This window comes from Haliaeetus albicilla, chromosome 12 (assembly GCF_947461875.1).
Source record: "Haliaeetus albicilla chromosome 12, bHalAlb1.1, whole genome shotgun sequence".
NCBI classification, from domain to species: domain Eukaryota; kingdom Metazoa; phylum Chordata; class Aves; order Accipitriformes; family Accipitridae; genus Haliaeetus; species Haliaeetus albicilla.
In genome coordinates, this window is record NC_091494.1 from 10,989,418 (window position 1) to 11,005,098 (window position 15,681).

Sequence of the window (15,681 nt, forward strand, 5' to 3'; positions counted from 1 at the left end):
CTAGAGAAGCTCCAAGTGAGCAATCCACGAGTGCCTGGAAAGCTTGAGGAAAGGGAATGACACGGATGTTAGACCTGCATCCACCTCTGGCTGTCAGCATGGTTACAGCGACCAGCAAGAGGGTGACTGCGGCAGCAGCCTGGAGGCTGTACCCATCCATCACCTACGTTCCACGGCTGTAACATGCTACACCTCGTATAAAAGGTGACAGTAAGAAGAACGCGGTAGCAGTAGTTGATTCATGCTGGAGCTGGATTTTTACTGCTGATCCGAGACAACGCCGGGTTGCAATAAAAACCTGCCTTTGCAGGCCCCATGTGGAAGTTTCACAGTCTCCAAGTGGCTCAGAGGCCAAACTGTGGAAATCCTCTGCTTCGGTCCTCGTTTTAACGTCCGCCCCCCCGCGCAGGGCCCTGAATTTGTGATTGCTCTCCTCGTGAAGGCGAGGGAAGGAGACAATTTCTCGCCACTCGCCCAGAGGCAGCGCTGAGCAAGAGCTCCCACCCGCGGGGTCCCGGCCTGCCCCCGGGAGGCTCCACCCCCCGCGACGGGGGACGGGGTGTGAGGGGGGGGCCGCCAGGGAATCGGTAAGATTCGGGAACCGAAACCCACTCTCAGTCCGGCCAGAAATGACGGTGCTGGCTGAAACCGCCGTGACAGGAAGCGTCCGTTAAAAGCGGGCGAAACGTCAATTACGCGGCTGCCGGCGCGGGCGACCGGCCCCCGCCGGACCGCGGCCGCTTGGGCCCTCCGCGCCGCCGTACGGAGGCCGCTCCCCTCAACATGGCCGCCCCGGCAGAGCCCGCCTCAGCCCGCCGCCCGCCGGGGCCGCCGCCGCCCGCCCGCCGCCGGCGGTAGAGAGCCGCTGGGCCGGCAGGCGGCCGCCCTCGCGGGGAGGCGGAGGGAGCCGCGGGGTCTCCATGAGGGGTTGCGGCAGCCCCAGGCCGGGCCTGCCCAGGCGGCTGACTCCTCCCTTGGGGAAGGAGGGTGCGCTGGGGCCGCCTCCGCCACCGCCCGCCGGGGCCGCCGCCGTGTGACTGGGAGCGCGCAGCCCCGAGTGGCTGCGGGGCGCCGGGCCTGAGCCGGCGGGCGTCGACACCCTGCCCCCGCGGGACGGGGCCTCCTGGGCCCGGCCCGGCCCGCCGCGCCTTCCCCGCCCGCCGGGCTCCCCGCCGGCAGCGACGATGTTTTCTCTCAAGCAGCCCAAACCCACCTTCAAGTCCTACCTTCTGCCGCTGCCTCAGGTAACAGCCTTTCGTTTCTGTTGGGGACCTGCCCGGCTCTTCCCCTCCCTGCCCTGGCCCAGGCCGAGGTGCCGCCGCCGGGGCTGCCCTCCCGGCGCGACGGCGGCTGGGCCGGCCCGCAGTGGGGCCCGCGGGGCGCCCGGGGCTCTGCCCGGAGCTTCTCCCCCGCTCGCCTCGAGGTCGCCGGCCTGGCGGGGTGGGAAGCCAGCACCTGCGCGTCTCGCCCCTCGGGGGGGGGGGGTGTCCCGAAGAGCCCCCAGAAATCCTCGGTCGCCCAGGGAAACAAAAGCTGTGCAGGCGTGGAGGAGCGCAGCCCGTTGGCCTCTTGGTCTGTGAGGTCGCACGCAAACCGAAAGCGAGCATTTGCGAGCCCAAACTTCGGCCGAGGAGCGGAGCTTTTATCGAAGTGAAGTCTTGTGCCGATTAAAACCGGCCAGTGTGAGATTGTTTTGGAAAGTTATGGATAATGCTTCAGGTGTTTGGGCTCGCTTCCCTGTCTGGGATCCGTGTTACCCGCTGGCACACTGTGGAATACTTGGAGGAGAAAACAGCTGGTGCTTGTCTGTTATGCAAATAATTAAAGTCTCATTGTAGCCATCGTTTCACGTTTAAAGCTTGGCTGGTGGCATAAATAAGAAAATCAAGTGTATACAGTAGAACGCTATATGTAGGGCATATAGTATCAAGTATATCTAGTAGAACCACTGGGATTTTTTGTGCGGTCTGGGTGTGCACTTGACAGAACGTGATTTTTATTTATTTATTTTAGACAAGTCAGGACGCCGTCTAGCAACACGTTTGACACGTTGACTCATTTTTGCTTTTTCACAATTTATTGGTAAAAGTGAAAGGTCGATGCAACATAGTTCTGGATATTCCTAGTCTTGGGAAACAGCGATATCGCTGTCAGTGTAAGAACCATAGGCATTAAGGTTATTTCACTGAAAGTTCTGGTCTTTTTATAGAAGTGGTTTTATTTTTAAGGTTTGGAATTAAAATGCAAGTAGGCGTGTATGTGTTCTAGGCCTTGGTTTTTTGGAAGTTTTTCCTCTGTTGGAAAGTCATGCATGTTAAAAGTTGGTAGAGAGTTTTGTGCCAAACTTGAGTGTCCATATCTGTGTAAAGCTTGTTGTAGGACTTGAGCCTTTGTGGAATGTCAAGCCAAATTGTTCTTTGTTTGTCCTGTGACTTGTTATAGCCTAGGTTACACAATTACTTAAACATTAGTACTTTAAACATTATATTATTATTCTGGTACAAAGCTAAACATACACAAAAATGTTAATATCTTTACAGAAGACTGTTGCTGTGATTGGATCCTAGCTCTTTAAGATCAGCTTTTTAAGTTAAAAGAACTTTCTCCTTTGCCCAAATAGATCAGACTTGTGTCTGACTAAAGTTCTGATCCTTAAGTAAATTCTCATTTTTTTTCTTCAGGCTGAAGACCACATAGCGTCAGAACCAAGGATTAAAAAACTGGAACCAGTACTTTTGCCAGGTAGGCGTAAATCAGGAATTTGACAGATACCTCAACAAAGATATATTTAAGCCTTTTGTTTATTATAATAGAATTGGTAAAATGTAAGTAGTTTTCCCTATTTTACTGTGATTTTTGATTTTGGTATATTTTAATTGTAGCGTGCCCCTTGAGGGAATATAACTTCGAAGTAGGAAAACCTAATGAAATTTGTGTCTTTAGAAAATTGTTCTAACCTGCCTGAAACACTAAATAAATACATAAGCAATTTTGCCTTTGTAATGCTTTAGTGCGTGTAGAATAATGTCTTGGTTTTATTGCGGGTATTTGAAATGAAACCATTGTAAGTTTTGTAACATTTATGACACCTTTTGGAAGACTACTAATAATTATATTTTTGTTAGATGGTCAGACTTTTACTTGGGTGCAGAACCCACTACCATAGCATGTGTGGTAGTTTTCCTTTATTTTAAAAGAAAACGTTAATAGAATTTCCAGTAGGTAGGTATGATTGACTTCTGTATTGGAAAACTTCTGATGCCATCTTTATTCATTTACTGTTACTGAATATGCAGCTGTTACATAATTTTGGAATTTGTAAGTGTCTTTAAACCTATGCAGAATAACCTTTTTAGTGTGTGGATGAGAAAAGCAATGTTTTTATTATTGTTCATGATTTTGTATTTATAAAAATGTAGGATATTCATGACTTCCATATTTCAAATAAGAAATAACCTTTGGTAAATGACACTTTGATCAATGAGGATTTCTAAAAGCCTTTTTCAGATACCAAAGGAACAATCTTCTATTCTCAAGATTACTTTCATTACAAACTGTACATCACAGTAATAAATTTGGCTTACTGTTTCTAAGGGTAATTCTGATTTTAAAACAATTGTATACTGCATTTTTTTCTTAGCATTCAAATTATATGTTAAGAAATAGGAATTTACAAACACACACTAATGTAGGAAGCTATTGCTATCATGTTGTCCAAGCTGATAAACCACACTAACTTTCAAAGTGATGAATAGAATAAACAAGTTACTCTTAAAAAATTACTTCTGTCACTGCTTCATATGGGACTGTTGTTAATTAAGCAGTACTAATTGATATGTGATACGATCCAGTGAGATACCTTAAGCTTAAGAGGCTGAAATATTGTGGAAGAAGTTCAACTAAGAGTAAATAACAACTGACTGACACTCTTCATGAAACAAAATAATACAGATTTTGCTTGAGGCATGGATACCTTAAAATACATTGCTAAGATTGCTTGCTGTTTGAAATACAGTTATATTTTTATGCTTGAAAAACTTCTGCTTACCACTTGGCATCTTATTGGTTATGTTGCAGTTGATACTCATCCAAGGTCTTTGACTCAGAAGGAAGTGACTGCGTGTTCTTCCCTGAGACATTCCACAGAAAATGCAAGGCAGTATGAGTTTGCTTTTCTCAAAATGTAACACATCTTGCCTTTACTGTGGGACACGTGCATGAGCAGTTATAGAAAACAATTTCTGTGCAGTAACTTCTTGCAGTGTGGTTCATTCTTCATTTGTGAAACTCCAAAGTATGCTTAAAATGGTGCTGACTGGATTTGTTTTTCTCAACTGGCTTACATTTATCCCACATTTGCATCATTTCCCTTGTCTGCACTGTCTTTAAAGTCAGCATTTGATGGCTTTTGGGACGTTTGTAGTAAGTTGCCCCAGGTTATATAAAAACCGATTGAAAGAGTATGACTCACCACAGAATTAAAATTTCCATGTCCATATCATTCTAAGGTGTTATTTTGAATTATTTCATAATAAAATTCACTGCTCTATACAGCCACAGAGTAGCTCGGACAAAATCTTCTCATTTTTGTGAGCATCAGTCTGTATGAGGGTGGGGGGGAGTTAAGTGATTTATTTTAAATGACTTAAATGAAACTCTTCCTGTTTAAAGTTAAGCACCAGCCTGAACACATTTTTTTTGTTTCCGTCATCAAATGGTGCAGTAGAAAAGTGTATAAACAAGTACACGTTGTACTGTTGGATAGACTGGCTTTTGGATTTGTCATAACCCTAGTTTCTGGCCAAATTCCAACTCATTTAATTATATTAAGGCTGACTTGTACTCCCTTGCAAGTACAATTTGAGTATGGTATTCCTAATGTCCTATCCTTAATAGTTGTGTGAAATTGCTTTTGGTCTCAGGAACAGAGTTCAACCTGAGGGGCTGAATGTTTATTATGCTGCTTTAATTGGTGGAGTTTTCAAGGAGTTCTTTTGGAATTAAATTATATTAGCACAAGCAGTTACTGGTTTTAGTATCTTTGAAAACTGCAAATAGTTGTATTAAGCTTTTGATTCCTAAAACATAGTCACTTTGAGGGAGTAGCTTACTAAAAATTGAAATTGTAAAGTAGCTAAATACCCTACTGTCTGACTTGTATTTCTGGGCAGTGGAGGTTAGGAGAGGGAGTTTCAGCCGTGGAAATAATGAGTCAGGTTACAAGATGAGGAGGTTTTTATTTAAAACTTAAAACAAAAAAAATAAAAAAAAAAAAATTGGAATTTACATTGGAATCAAATTTTAACCTGTAGAGTTTGTTTTTAAAGTTTCCTCTGGTGCCCAGAGGAATGGAGATGCGTCTCTTCGGCCTTTTGGAACAAAAGCCTATGTTCTCATGGAACTGTGTGCCCCAAGGAGGGTGGTGTGTTAGGAAAAGCAACAAACATCATTTAAAGCAAGTAAAAACCTTGATTGTAAGTGGCAACGCTGCTACTACAGTAGAGAAAAGCAAATAATTTTATAGAATTTGGTATAATTTAATTCCAAAACACAATAGAGGTTTAAGATGGAGTTATAAAAATGTTTTCTTTTTCTTTCTGCAGTTCTGTTCTCCTTAGTGTAGCTCTCTGATCAAGAGTTTTTGTGGAGTTAGTTGAAGAGTTGGCCTGTGTAACAGTTTCACTTTTTTTTCCTTTGTTTGTTTGCATAGCTTGTTTTATAAGCATGTCAAAGAGGAAAAATAGAGAAATAGCAGGTAGTCTCCCAGTGAGTCTGTTAAAGTGCCTTGCCTGGCTAGTAGGACATTAGCTTGTGTACTTTAGGGGAGAATGAAGTTAAAGCTGTTAAACTTAAAGGTGTGTTTTGTTATGGTAATCAGTTGTAGCCTATTTTCCACAACGTCTGTAGCATTTTTGAGACATCAACTTAAGCATTCAAAAAAAATTGTACAACATAACTGGAATGTAATGCAGCGTGTGTTTTCATGATTTGAATGGCAAAGCAGTGTGCAGAGACGTGCAATAAATGGATGGATAAGGAACCAGTACTGTAGGCAGTGCCGCAGCGTGGTTTAGGCAAGATCAGGCGAAAAGGTCCTCACTGCTCACACAGGATGTTCTGCAGGAGATTATGTAACTAATGGAACATCTGATTAAGTGTGAGAAAAGGATTGTTCCCTCTGAATCTTAATACCCACTTACAGTAATTATTTTAAAGTGTTGCTCAGTATACTAATTTGCTAATAGATTAAGTTAGTAGTTGTTACCTGTAAATTTTTACAAAACAGCTAGAAATGGCTTAGTTGGTTTTGGTTTTAAAAGTTTACTTCTATAATTTTATTGTATAAACTGAATTAGAATAGTATTTTTTGATCTTTAAGACTTGCTCATGTTAAGGCAAGTTAAAGGAATATTGGTGGTGAGCTGCTGTTGCAAAGCAGTTATTCATAGTCTCTTGTGTCTGCACCATGTTTCATGGTCAGAGCGTAGAAGTGTACTTCAGTGCCGTCATTTGTGTGCAATCACACCTGTGGTGGGTTTATGAACAGGTCATAAGTACGGCTGGACACCCATCAGATGCCGCCTCATGCTGATGGTGGCCACCAGCACGCACGTAGGAAGAAGAACAAACAGGACAAGCAGCACTCCCAGCTGCTTGTTCTGCCCTCCGTGTTTCATTCAATGTGTGGCATGGGGACTTTCCTCTTAGAGTAATGTAATGGGGAGATCCAAGTGAGGAGTTACAGAGCATCATAGAGACAGTGCTATCATATTTAATTCCTCTTGCTGGATTTTCCTTACGTGAATTTATCCAATTGCTTTCTATAGCCGTGTAAACTTCTATCACCCACAGCTTCATCTGGTAAGAAGTTCAGCAATTTAATTACGTGCTGTTACAAATTACCTTTATTTGTTTGTTCTGAACTTACCACCATCTAGTTTGGATAAATCCTAGTTCTTGTATGACATGGCAAACATCAGGCCATATTCCCCCATTCCATGTGATTCGTGATTTTCAGACTTGTGTCTTATGTTCACTCTCTTTTGCTTCCCTCTAGCAGCTTGTTGTCTTAGTTGGTCATAGGAAGGAAGCTTCCCATATCTTTAATCATCCTTTTGATTACCTCTGAACACTTTCCAGTTGTGCTGTGTTCTAGTTGAGGTAGAGTTACAGGTCGCGTTCAAGATTTTTGCCACTGGATATATTCAGCTTTTATCTAATAATGCCAATCTAATTGGCTTTACCACCTGCTTTTTGGTTTTGGTTTGGTTTTTTTTGTATACATGTGCCCTTAGATAGGCAACTGACTGTAGAAATTTAATTGTGGGAGGCTTTTAAGACTGTATCGTGGAAAGTTTTAATTTTTTAGAAGTGTCTGATTCTCTCGCAAGTTAGCTCCCAGGTCTTTCTCAATTTTTTTTTTTTCTGCTTTCTGCAAATCCTTAGTACATGAAGTCATGTATTCCAGAGCAGCTGCAACACATCTTGTGATAGGAGAAGGAAAGTACGCTTTTTGGTGAGGCACGCTTGTGCATTAGTACCCCAGGTATGTTTACTCCCGACTGCCTTGAACCCCTGCACCTCTTCCTTGGCATTTTCCTTTGGTTTGTGGTGTCCCAGAGCTGGGTAACAGAGGTCATGGTGTTGCAGTGTGAGTGCATGATATCAGCACTGTGACTGGGGTGAGGGGAGGGTAAAAAATAGGGACCGAGTTAGGGAGGTTGATGTGTAACCCCAGAGACTTCTCAGGTCTGCCTTTTCTTGTGTATTAGGAATCATTTTGGTTTAACACCTCAAAGGGGAAACTGGGATTGTTTAATAGCTTGGTACAGGTAGTAATGCTGTTACTGTCAGTGCCTTTTGCCATGTGTATTTCTGGAACGAACTGTTGATAATTCAAGTAGGTATTGCTTGATCTGTTAAGGATATTAATCTGTTGATGGTGAGTAGCAATAGCCTATCAGTGCTGATAATAACTGAATAGAACTTGTATGAAGTCAGTTTCTGATTGTTTCCAAAGCATATTCAGTTGTTGATTCTCGTTTCCAGTGTTGTGGTGTGTTAGCCAAGGCTCTCTTACTCATTGTGCAGCTGATTAAGACGACATATCGCAGGGTTAGGGTTTTTCCCAGCATCAAGTTTCTTATTTGAAATGGAAATATTGCTGTACAAGTTTGTTTGTTTGTTTTTAAAGTTAGGGTGTGATATTAGACAAGCAAGTGAAATAGCTTTGTAACTTCAACTCGTTTTCAGGAATTGGTGTCATACAAGAGCACGAAATTATTTTCAACATTTCAGAATGGCCAGATTAGAAAATCAGAATGGCAGTTTGGAAAGTAATACAATCCACTGAAGCTTTTCTAAAGTAGATTTTTTTTCTTTTGTTTGGTCTACACCAAGAAGATTACTGAAACTTTTATTTAAATAAATTATGAGAGTTTCAAATTCTAGATCTGAAATCTGAAACAGCAGGTTTTTGCAAACTAATCTTTCATACTGCAAGAAGTTTTAAAAATGAGCCAGGAATTTGGCTTATATTTAGAATAAATGAGGCATCACTTACAGTAAGTATATAGTAAATACTCTCTTCTGTTATAGCTTTTTTGCTTGTTTGACTCAAAGTAAATTTTCAGGCATGCTTTTGGTTCAGTTAACTGCTTGTTTTGTTCTTGGCTTTGCTTTTTTTAAGGATTGGCATGATAAAAATACTACCAAGGCAGTCTGCGTGTAGAATCTAAGTTCCAGATACAGTCTTACAAGTGGATTTTACTGGATGGAGTCAGTTTGTTCTGCTGCCCTTGTTAGGAATACATAGAGGGCATTTCTTAAAGTTTCTGACTAGTAATAAATTTCAAGTATTTGTAAATATCTACAAAAATACTTTCCTATTTGCAACAGCTTAGCTGTAGGGCAATGTGGAAATCCTTTAAAGGTGGAAGGATAAACATGCTTTAAAATTAAATATTTTCATGTTTCTGCATGTGCATTCTGTAAAATGGTTCCAAAGTAACTGGTTTCTGCCCACTCTGTCCCACATATATTTAATGCCACAAGTCATTAAAGTCCAGAAGGAGGATAAAATGTTAGTGTAGATTCTGAATTGTCAGCTGACCAAATTACTGGCATTTTTGTCTTCTAGCAATTATATTTGCTTCCAGTGAAGTAAGTCTTCAGCGAACTTATTTCTAAGGAACCTGTGTTTCTGTACCGATTTATTTATCGAGCCAAACCTGAATGATTTAAGCTAGACCCAATAATATATTACAAGTTCAGAACAGCATCTGTAACTTGTATTGGTGGCATGGTTCTAAAATAACAGGCTGAAAACCACAGTCCTCTCAAATTGTTACTGATTATATTGTTTAGGCAAAGTCAGGCTTTGGGAATCTGTAGTTTATGTAGCTAGACTAAAAATATGCAAAACACAAAACACTCCCTCCTCACTGGCTTGTCTGTTGTTCATGTTACAGAACTCTGACCAAATCATTGCTAAAACTTTTTGGGGGGGAGTGGTGGTGGTGATAGGGTTATTTTAATTTCACCTAAAAATATGTACTGATGCCAAGAGGAGCCATTTATTATTCCATTTTTCTCATCACAAGTGTGTGTTCCTAATAGCTACTTGGTGCTGACACTTTTTTTGTGCAACCAAACAAGCCAGATCAGAGAGCTAATTCAGATGAAATCAAGACTGACAAAAAAGGAAGAAAAATACATGGTTAGAATTATTTTCAACTGGATCAATTCTCTGATGTGACTAACCATGTCTTCCACAAATGGCAGTGCCAGCACAAGGGTTGAGGTGGGAATGAATGTTGAATATGGAACTGTTTCTGTTTTAGGGGTAATACAAGTTGCTGGATTAAAGCAACTCTGTAAGCATGATCAGCTTTTTAATCTGCTGCAATACTTTGTTTGGATCTAGTTGGTAATGAGAGCTTTGCTCATGATGGATGTTCCCTTCTTGCCACGTGAACTCCTGTTGGTTGCCTGCTTTACATTCTTGTGTCCTTCACTGCGTTTCTGGGGCGCGGGGGAAGCTTTTGTGGAGCATCCCATCCTAGTTCAGAAAAGCGATTATCTTTTCAGATCCCTCCTGTGTTCAGTTTCTTTTGCAAGGTTCACAAAGATTAGCCATTATTGGACAAATACTGATTTTAATCTTGTTATTGTGCATGGGAAAAGAGTAGTTGTTCTTCGAAGACTTTTACCAAGAGGTCTTTACTTTTTTACTAATTTTTTCCTTACTGAGCATTTCTAAAATTTAGCTAAGCTCTTGCTATGCTCTTTTTCTGTTTGTTAGCACACTAGAGAAATTGTACAATATTTATATATGATATTTAATAATTTTTCTAATCAGTTTGGCAAAGCAAGCTCTTTTGGTACTGTGCATTTAAAACACACTACTCTTCAAGCAGCGATTAGAGTTGCTTTTTGACAGAAATCCCAGGTTCTCCTATTTAAAAATTAATGCAAATAGAATGTATCTGAATTGTTTTTCATTCCCCAATAATCACAGTATTGAGCTATCCTTTTGGAACAACATTTTTACTTTGTTGGGTTGGGGTTTTTTTTTTTTGCTTTCTGCAGATGACCAGAAAATTAAACATAGTCTAACTTTTAACTAATTGTGAAAGTATTGGAAAATAGTTGGGGGGAGGGGGGGGGGGATGGGTGATATCCACAATAGTGTGCAGCTTTTTTTTTGTCTTCACATACCTTAAAGCCTCGAACACATTGTAAGAGCTCATAAAAATCAGAAAAGATATAAAAGGCAATTATTTCATGAGCTTACAAATACTTTTTTCTTAAGTTTGGAAGTGGCTGAGCACACTGAACAGAACATTCATTCAGAAGTGCATTAGAGACATTTACATCTAAATGCTTGGCGCATACTAATAAACTCATACAATTTTGGTGTTCTCTACAAGAGAACAGCTAAGAAAAGGCAGCTAAATGGGTGAAGGTGTTCTAGATTTCAGTTACTTGTTAATGAAGTTTTTATTGGAAATTCTTGCTCGGAAATTTACAGAAGTTAATTATTTGCCAGTCATTTTGGAGCAGTTTTAGACTTTGATCTTTCTAAATACAAGTGAACTAATTAATATGCATTTTTAATAGTTAAATGGCTAGTTGAATTAACTTTAGCTTTTCTGTTGTGAACTTTTTAGACTATCTTTAACATAAGCAAGCTGTTTTTCTATTGTCTTAATTGAGTATAATCACTATCAGCATTATAAATGAGAAACTTAGTTGAGGGATTTAGTTTCCTAAGTGTATTCAGGCACTAGGTTTTATGAATTAAGGTAGGAATTACATGACTGTGTAAAGTACTTAATACCCTCTGTTGTCCTTATGTCTTTTAGACCTTGAACGTACACTAAACATGCTCAGATTTTGATTTAGAACTGCAATGCTCATTAAAGAAAATGTATACTAATAAATCTATTCTTAAGCTTCTACTACAGCACTGAAAAAGTTTCCTTAGCAATATGTAGGGTACCTGCAAACTTCTTGAGTGTGTAGGATTTGCATTATTAATTTATGAAGTCTGATTCCAGCCATTCATTGCTGCTAGCAAGTATCAGGTTCTTAATGTGCTAGAAATAACTATATGTTAGCATTTTAACATACATATATATGCATGTGTGTGTGAGCTCTGTCTCTCTGTGTATGTATCAATGTGTGTGTGTATATACAATACAGCATAAATATGTCGCCTTGTAAACCGCTCAGTTACTTTCATTGTGCAGCATTTTTGTATTCGGTCAATATTGTTAGACTTGTTGAATACTGCTCAGTCTGTTCACCTCATACATTACTAAGGTTGTGGTTCTAGATGCTATTCAATCAACCTTCTTTCCTGAAAGCTAAGGTTTTAAGATATGCTGTTCTGCTGTATTCATAGGCAGCAAAACTGTGCTAGGAACACTCTTGGATGGAAGGGTTTGGCAGCTGCTTCAGTGAGGAACTGAAACCCTGGAAATTACTTGAGGTCTCTTTGTTTGGCATGTTTCTTGAATTTTAAGCTAAGATAATACAGAATCTTAAAATAGCAAACATGAGAACTGGCTATATAGGTGAGAGGATTATTTATGCATGTCCTACCGCTATAAAGAATCCAGACCCTTGTCTCTGGAGGAAATACAGAAATTTCCAATTACAAGTTCTAATGCAGTGCTAATTCTAGCAGTTTCTGCTTTGTTTTTCAGAGCTATCAAATTTACTTATTCCCTGATTGCCCTGTTATTGATAACAAACAGTGATAAAACTGACACAAAATACACAAGAAAGCTAAGAAAATTTGTTAGATATTTTGTGTGATCTGCATGTATGCACGTTATGAGATCCAGAGTTCCTGATAGTAAGTGACAAATTACTACCTTCATAAGATAAATAAAAAAATTAAACTTGATCCTGTGGGGCATGGCACCACAAATGACAAAAGTAGGCAAAATGGTGCAGAATATCCTTTCTTCTAGGATGTTACTGATTAGGGATTGTGTTTTCAAATTTTGCAGAAATAAATTGCCCTGAAGCCTAGACCAGACTCACTTACTATGACTGCAGACTGAGGAGACAAAATTGGTGCTGTTGCACAACAGCTGTGATACTTATTGATGGCTTATTCTGCTGATCACTGAATTCAGCATTTTTAGTCTTGCCTCTGTTGTCTCCAGTTCCCATGCGTGCATGCTCTGCTTTCTGAATTTTATTTGGATTGTAGTGGGTTATGCATTATGGTGGATTAGATATATACCGTGAATTCTCTTAATATCCGAAATATGAAACATTGAAATTGCTTGTGCTTTTGGGAGATTTAGCAGAATTTTTCTGATGTTTAATAGTTTCTGAGGCTGTGTGTTAAGTGAAAGGTGTATTAGCTAGATAGATCCTTCAGTCTCTTGTGTTGTTTTTGTGATTCATGTATTCAATGTAGAAATATTTTTATTAAACATGAGTAGGCTTTATATAGAAGGGTAGCAACCTGTAATTTTTCTTCTGGTTTCCTGACAGAGTTTAAACAAACTCCTCTTGTCTCCTGAGATCATTCTTTGACTGTTCGAGTCACATGGAAGTGTTGACTGCTGTTCCGTGTCTGGAACAGCTTGTGACTGTTTACTGGAAAAAAGCAGCAGCTACATTGTAAAAATGTGCAGTGTAATATCTCTGAATAGCTCTGTTGTTGACACTTGTATAGAAAAATCACCTACTCAACTACAAATATAAGAAGGGTTCATTGTGCAAGACCAACACGTACTACTTGTGTTGTTTATCTGCTTTCCTAAATTTGAGTTAAGTTTGGAAGGTTTGCACCTTTTTATATTGCTCATTATAGACATCCATATGATGGATAAAAGCCTGGTCAATATAAAATTCCAAACCTGCATTTAAAAAAAAAGTTCAGTTTCTAGAGGCTATTGAAAACTACATCTATTAAGTTTGCATTGCAAACTTTCTCATGCTTCATTGTCAATGTTTAAACCCTTCGGTTGAAATCGGTATGCATGCACTCTGTCTTGCTGTATTATAATACTCAGGTTCAAAACTGACAGTTTTGTATTAGGGCTGTAAACTTGAGTGCAAAGGAGAAGCTAGGCCAAAAAATCCTGAAAGTATTTGTGTTGAATGAAATTAGAATAAATGAAGTTGCACTAAAATAGGATTAGTATTAACATGTTGCAGTGTAGCCATACAATTATGAGGAATGGCAAAGGGAAGTAAAAAGAGCTGGCTTTGGTAAAAAGAATGATGTAGCAGGCATGTTTTAAACCGTAGTAGATTCACATTGAAGAAGTTTGCATGGATCTCTTCCTTCTCTACTGTTTTGTAGCATCAGAGACATGAAGTAGTGAAATAGGTTGGTAATAGAAATTTGTGCTTTTAGCAAGAGTGTCTCCTGTGTAATACTAAAAAAATGCCACACTTGGTAACAGGTAAGAGAATGTTATATGAGAAAAAAAAATACCTATGGAAGTTGCACTTCATGGTGTATTTGGTTCTCCATACCTTTTTATTAGAAATGTGGTGATACACTGGAGGTACTGAGAGGGGGAAGAATAAAAACTATTTAGGTTTAGAACAACTGACTTTGTGGAGAGGGGAAGCTTCACAGGCAGGATGTGACTGAGAGCTTGATGTTGAATAGTTGGAAGATTAACACCAACTGTGAGAAGGAATTGCTTTAATATACAGTTTGGGCTTTTGCAGTTATTTAAGTAAACAGCTTATTAGAAAAAATGCTGGGCATTAAGAAGTTTCAGGCCAGACTGCTAGAAGTATTGAAACACTTTCATTACAGTGTTTTAACAGAAGTAGGGCTTGTCATTCGCATGTATCCCATTATAAGACATTGTTTTCAGTTGCTGAGGGCTTGGTTGAGCTTTAACAATTTGTACTGAAGCTGTCAGATTCAGATTATTTTTTTGTTCCCAAATTCAAAAGCTTATTTAACCATAGTTTAGTAATGTTTGAGAAAAGACTTTAAAGCTCCAGCACATCTGTCTATAGAGCATTTTCAGAACTCTTGCCACTTCTGGCACAGACTATGCATGTATATGATAACCACAGGTCAGTGAAACTTGTCCCCTTACATCTTCAAACAGTCCCAGAATACTCAACATAGTTCTGCCAGGTCAAGGCTACAGAGTTAGTCCAAGAAGTTTTTGTAGCTGTTTATCACAACTGAACTAAAAGCAGGGACTCTGTTTGCTGCTGCTCTTGGTGACTTCCAGGCTGATGCCTAATGATAATGAGGGCATGAGAGCTAGCAGGGCAGCTTAGCTAAATAGCTTAGGGTGAGGAGCATGTGCAGAGACTGGGTCTCAGGACAAGTAAAAGGTGCGTTTCTGCTCAAGTGTTCGGAATGCTAAAGACAGTGTCGTGGTTTAACCCCAGCCAGCAACTAAGCACCACGCAGCCGCTCACTCACTTCCCCCGCACCTAGAGGGGTGGGGGAGAGAGTAAAACTCATGGGTTGAGATAAGAGCAGTTTAATAGGACAGAAAGGAAGAAAATTATAGTAACAACAATAATAAAATGACAATAATAATAATAAAAGAGTTGGAACATACAAAACAAGTGACGCACAATACAATTGTTCACCACTTGCTGACCGATGCCCAGTTAGTTCCCGAGCAGCGATCCACCTCCCCCCCTAGGCCATCGCCCCCCAGTTTATATACTGGGCATGACATCACATGGTATGGAATATTCCTTTGGCCACTTTGGGTCAGCTGCCCTGGCTGTGTCCCCTCCCAACTTCTTGTGCCCCTCCAGCCTTCTCGCTGGCTGGGCATGAGAAGCTTAAAAGTCCTTGACTTAGTGTAAACACTACTTAGCAACAAGTGAAAACATCAGTGTGTTATCAACATTCTTCTCAGACTGAATCCAAGACATAACACTACATCAGCTACTAGAAGGAAAATTAACTCTATCCCAGCTGAAACCAGGACAGACAGTTCTTTGAATGTGTGGTGTATTTGGTTTGTGAGGCAAGGTTTTGGTAGTGGGGGTGGCTACAGGGGTGGCTTCTGTGAGAAGCTGCTGGAAGCTTCTCCCATGTCTGATAGAGCCAATACCAGCCGGCTCTAAGACAGACCCACCGCCGGCCAAGGCCGAGCCCATCAGCGATGGTGGTAACGCCTCTGTGATAACATTTTTAAGAAGGAAAAAAGTTGG

The 15,681-nt window shown here is 40.3% G+C and overlaps 1 protein-coding gene across 2 annotated transcripts in view; it reads left to right on the forward strand.

The window, feature by feature from the left end:
- The first annotated feature begins 755 nt into the window (after nt 1–755).
- Nucleotides 756–15,681, forward strand: part of MTMR10 (myotubularin related protein 10) — a 42,379-nt gene continuing 27,453 nt past the window's right edge. The window contains exons 1-2 of one of the 2 annotated variants that reach the window (XM_069798044.1): nt 756–1,244; nt 2,682–2,742. In XM_069798044.1, the coding sequence (XP_069654145.1) occupies nt 1,185–1,244; nt 2,682–2,742 (121 nt within the window). In that variant the 5' untranslated portion in view covers nt 756–1,184. Of the gene's footprint in view, nt 1,245–2,681; nt 2,743–8,213; nt 8,565–15,681 lie in introns of those variants that run through there. The other variant, XM_069798045.1, reaches the window with a different exon arrangement.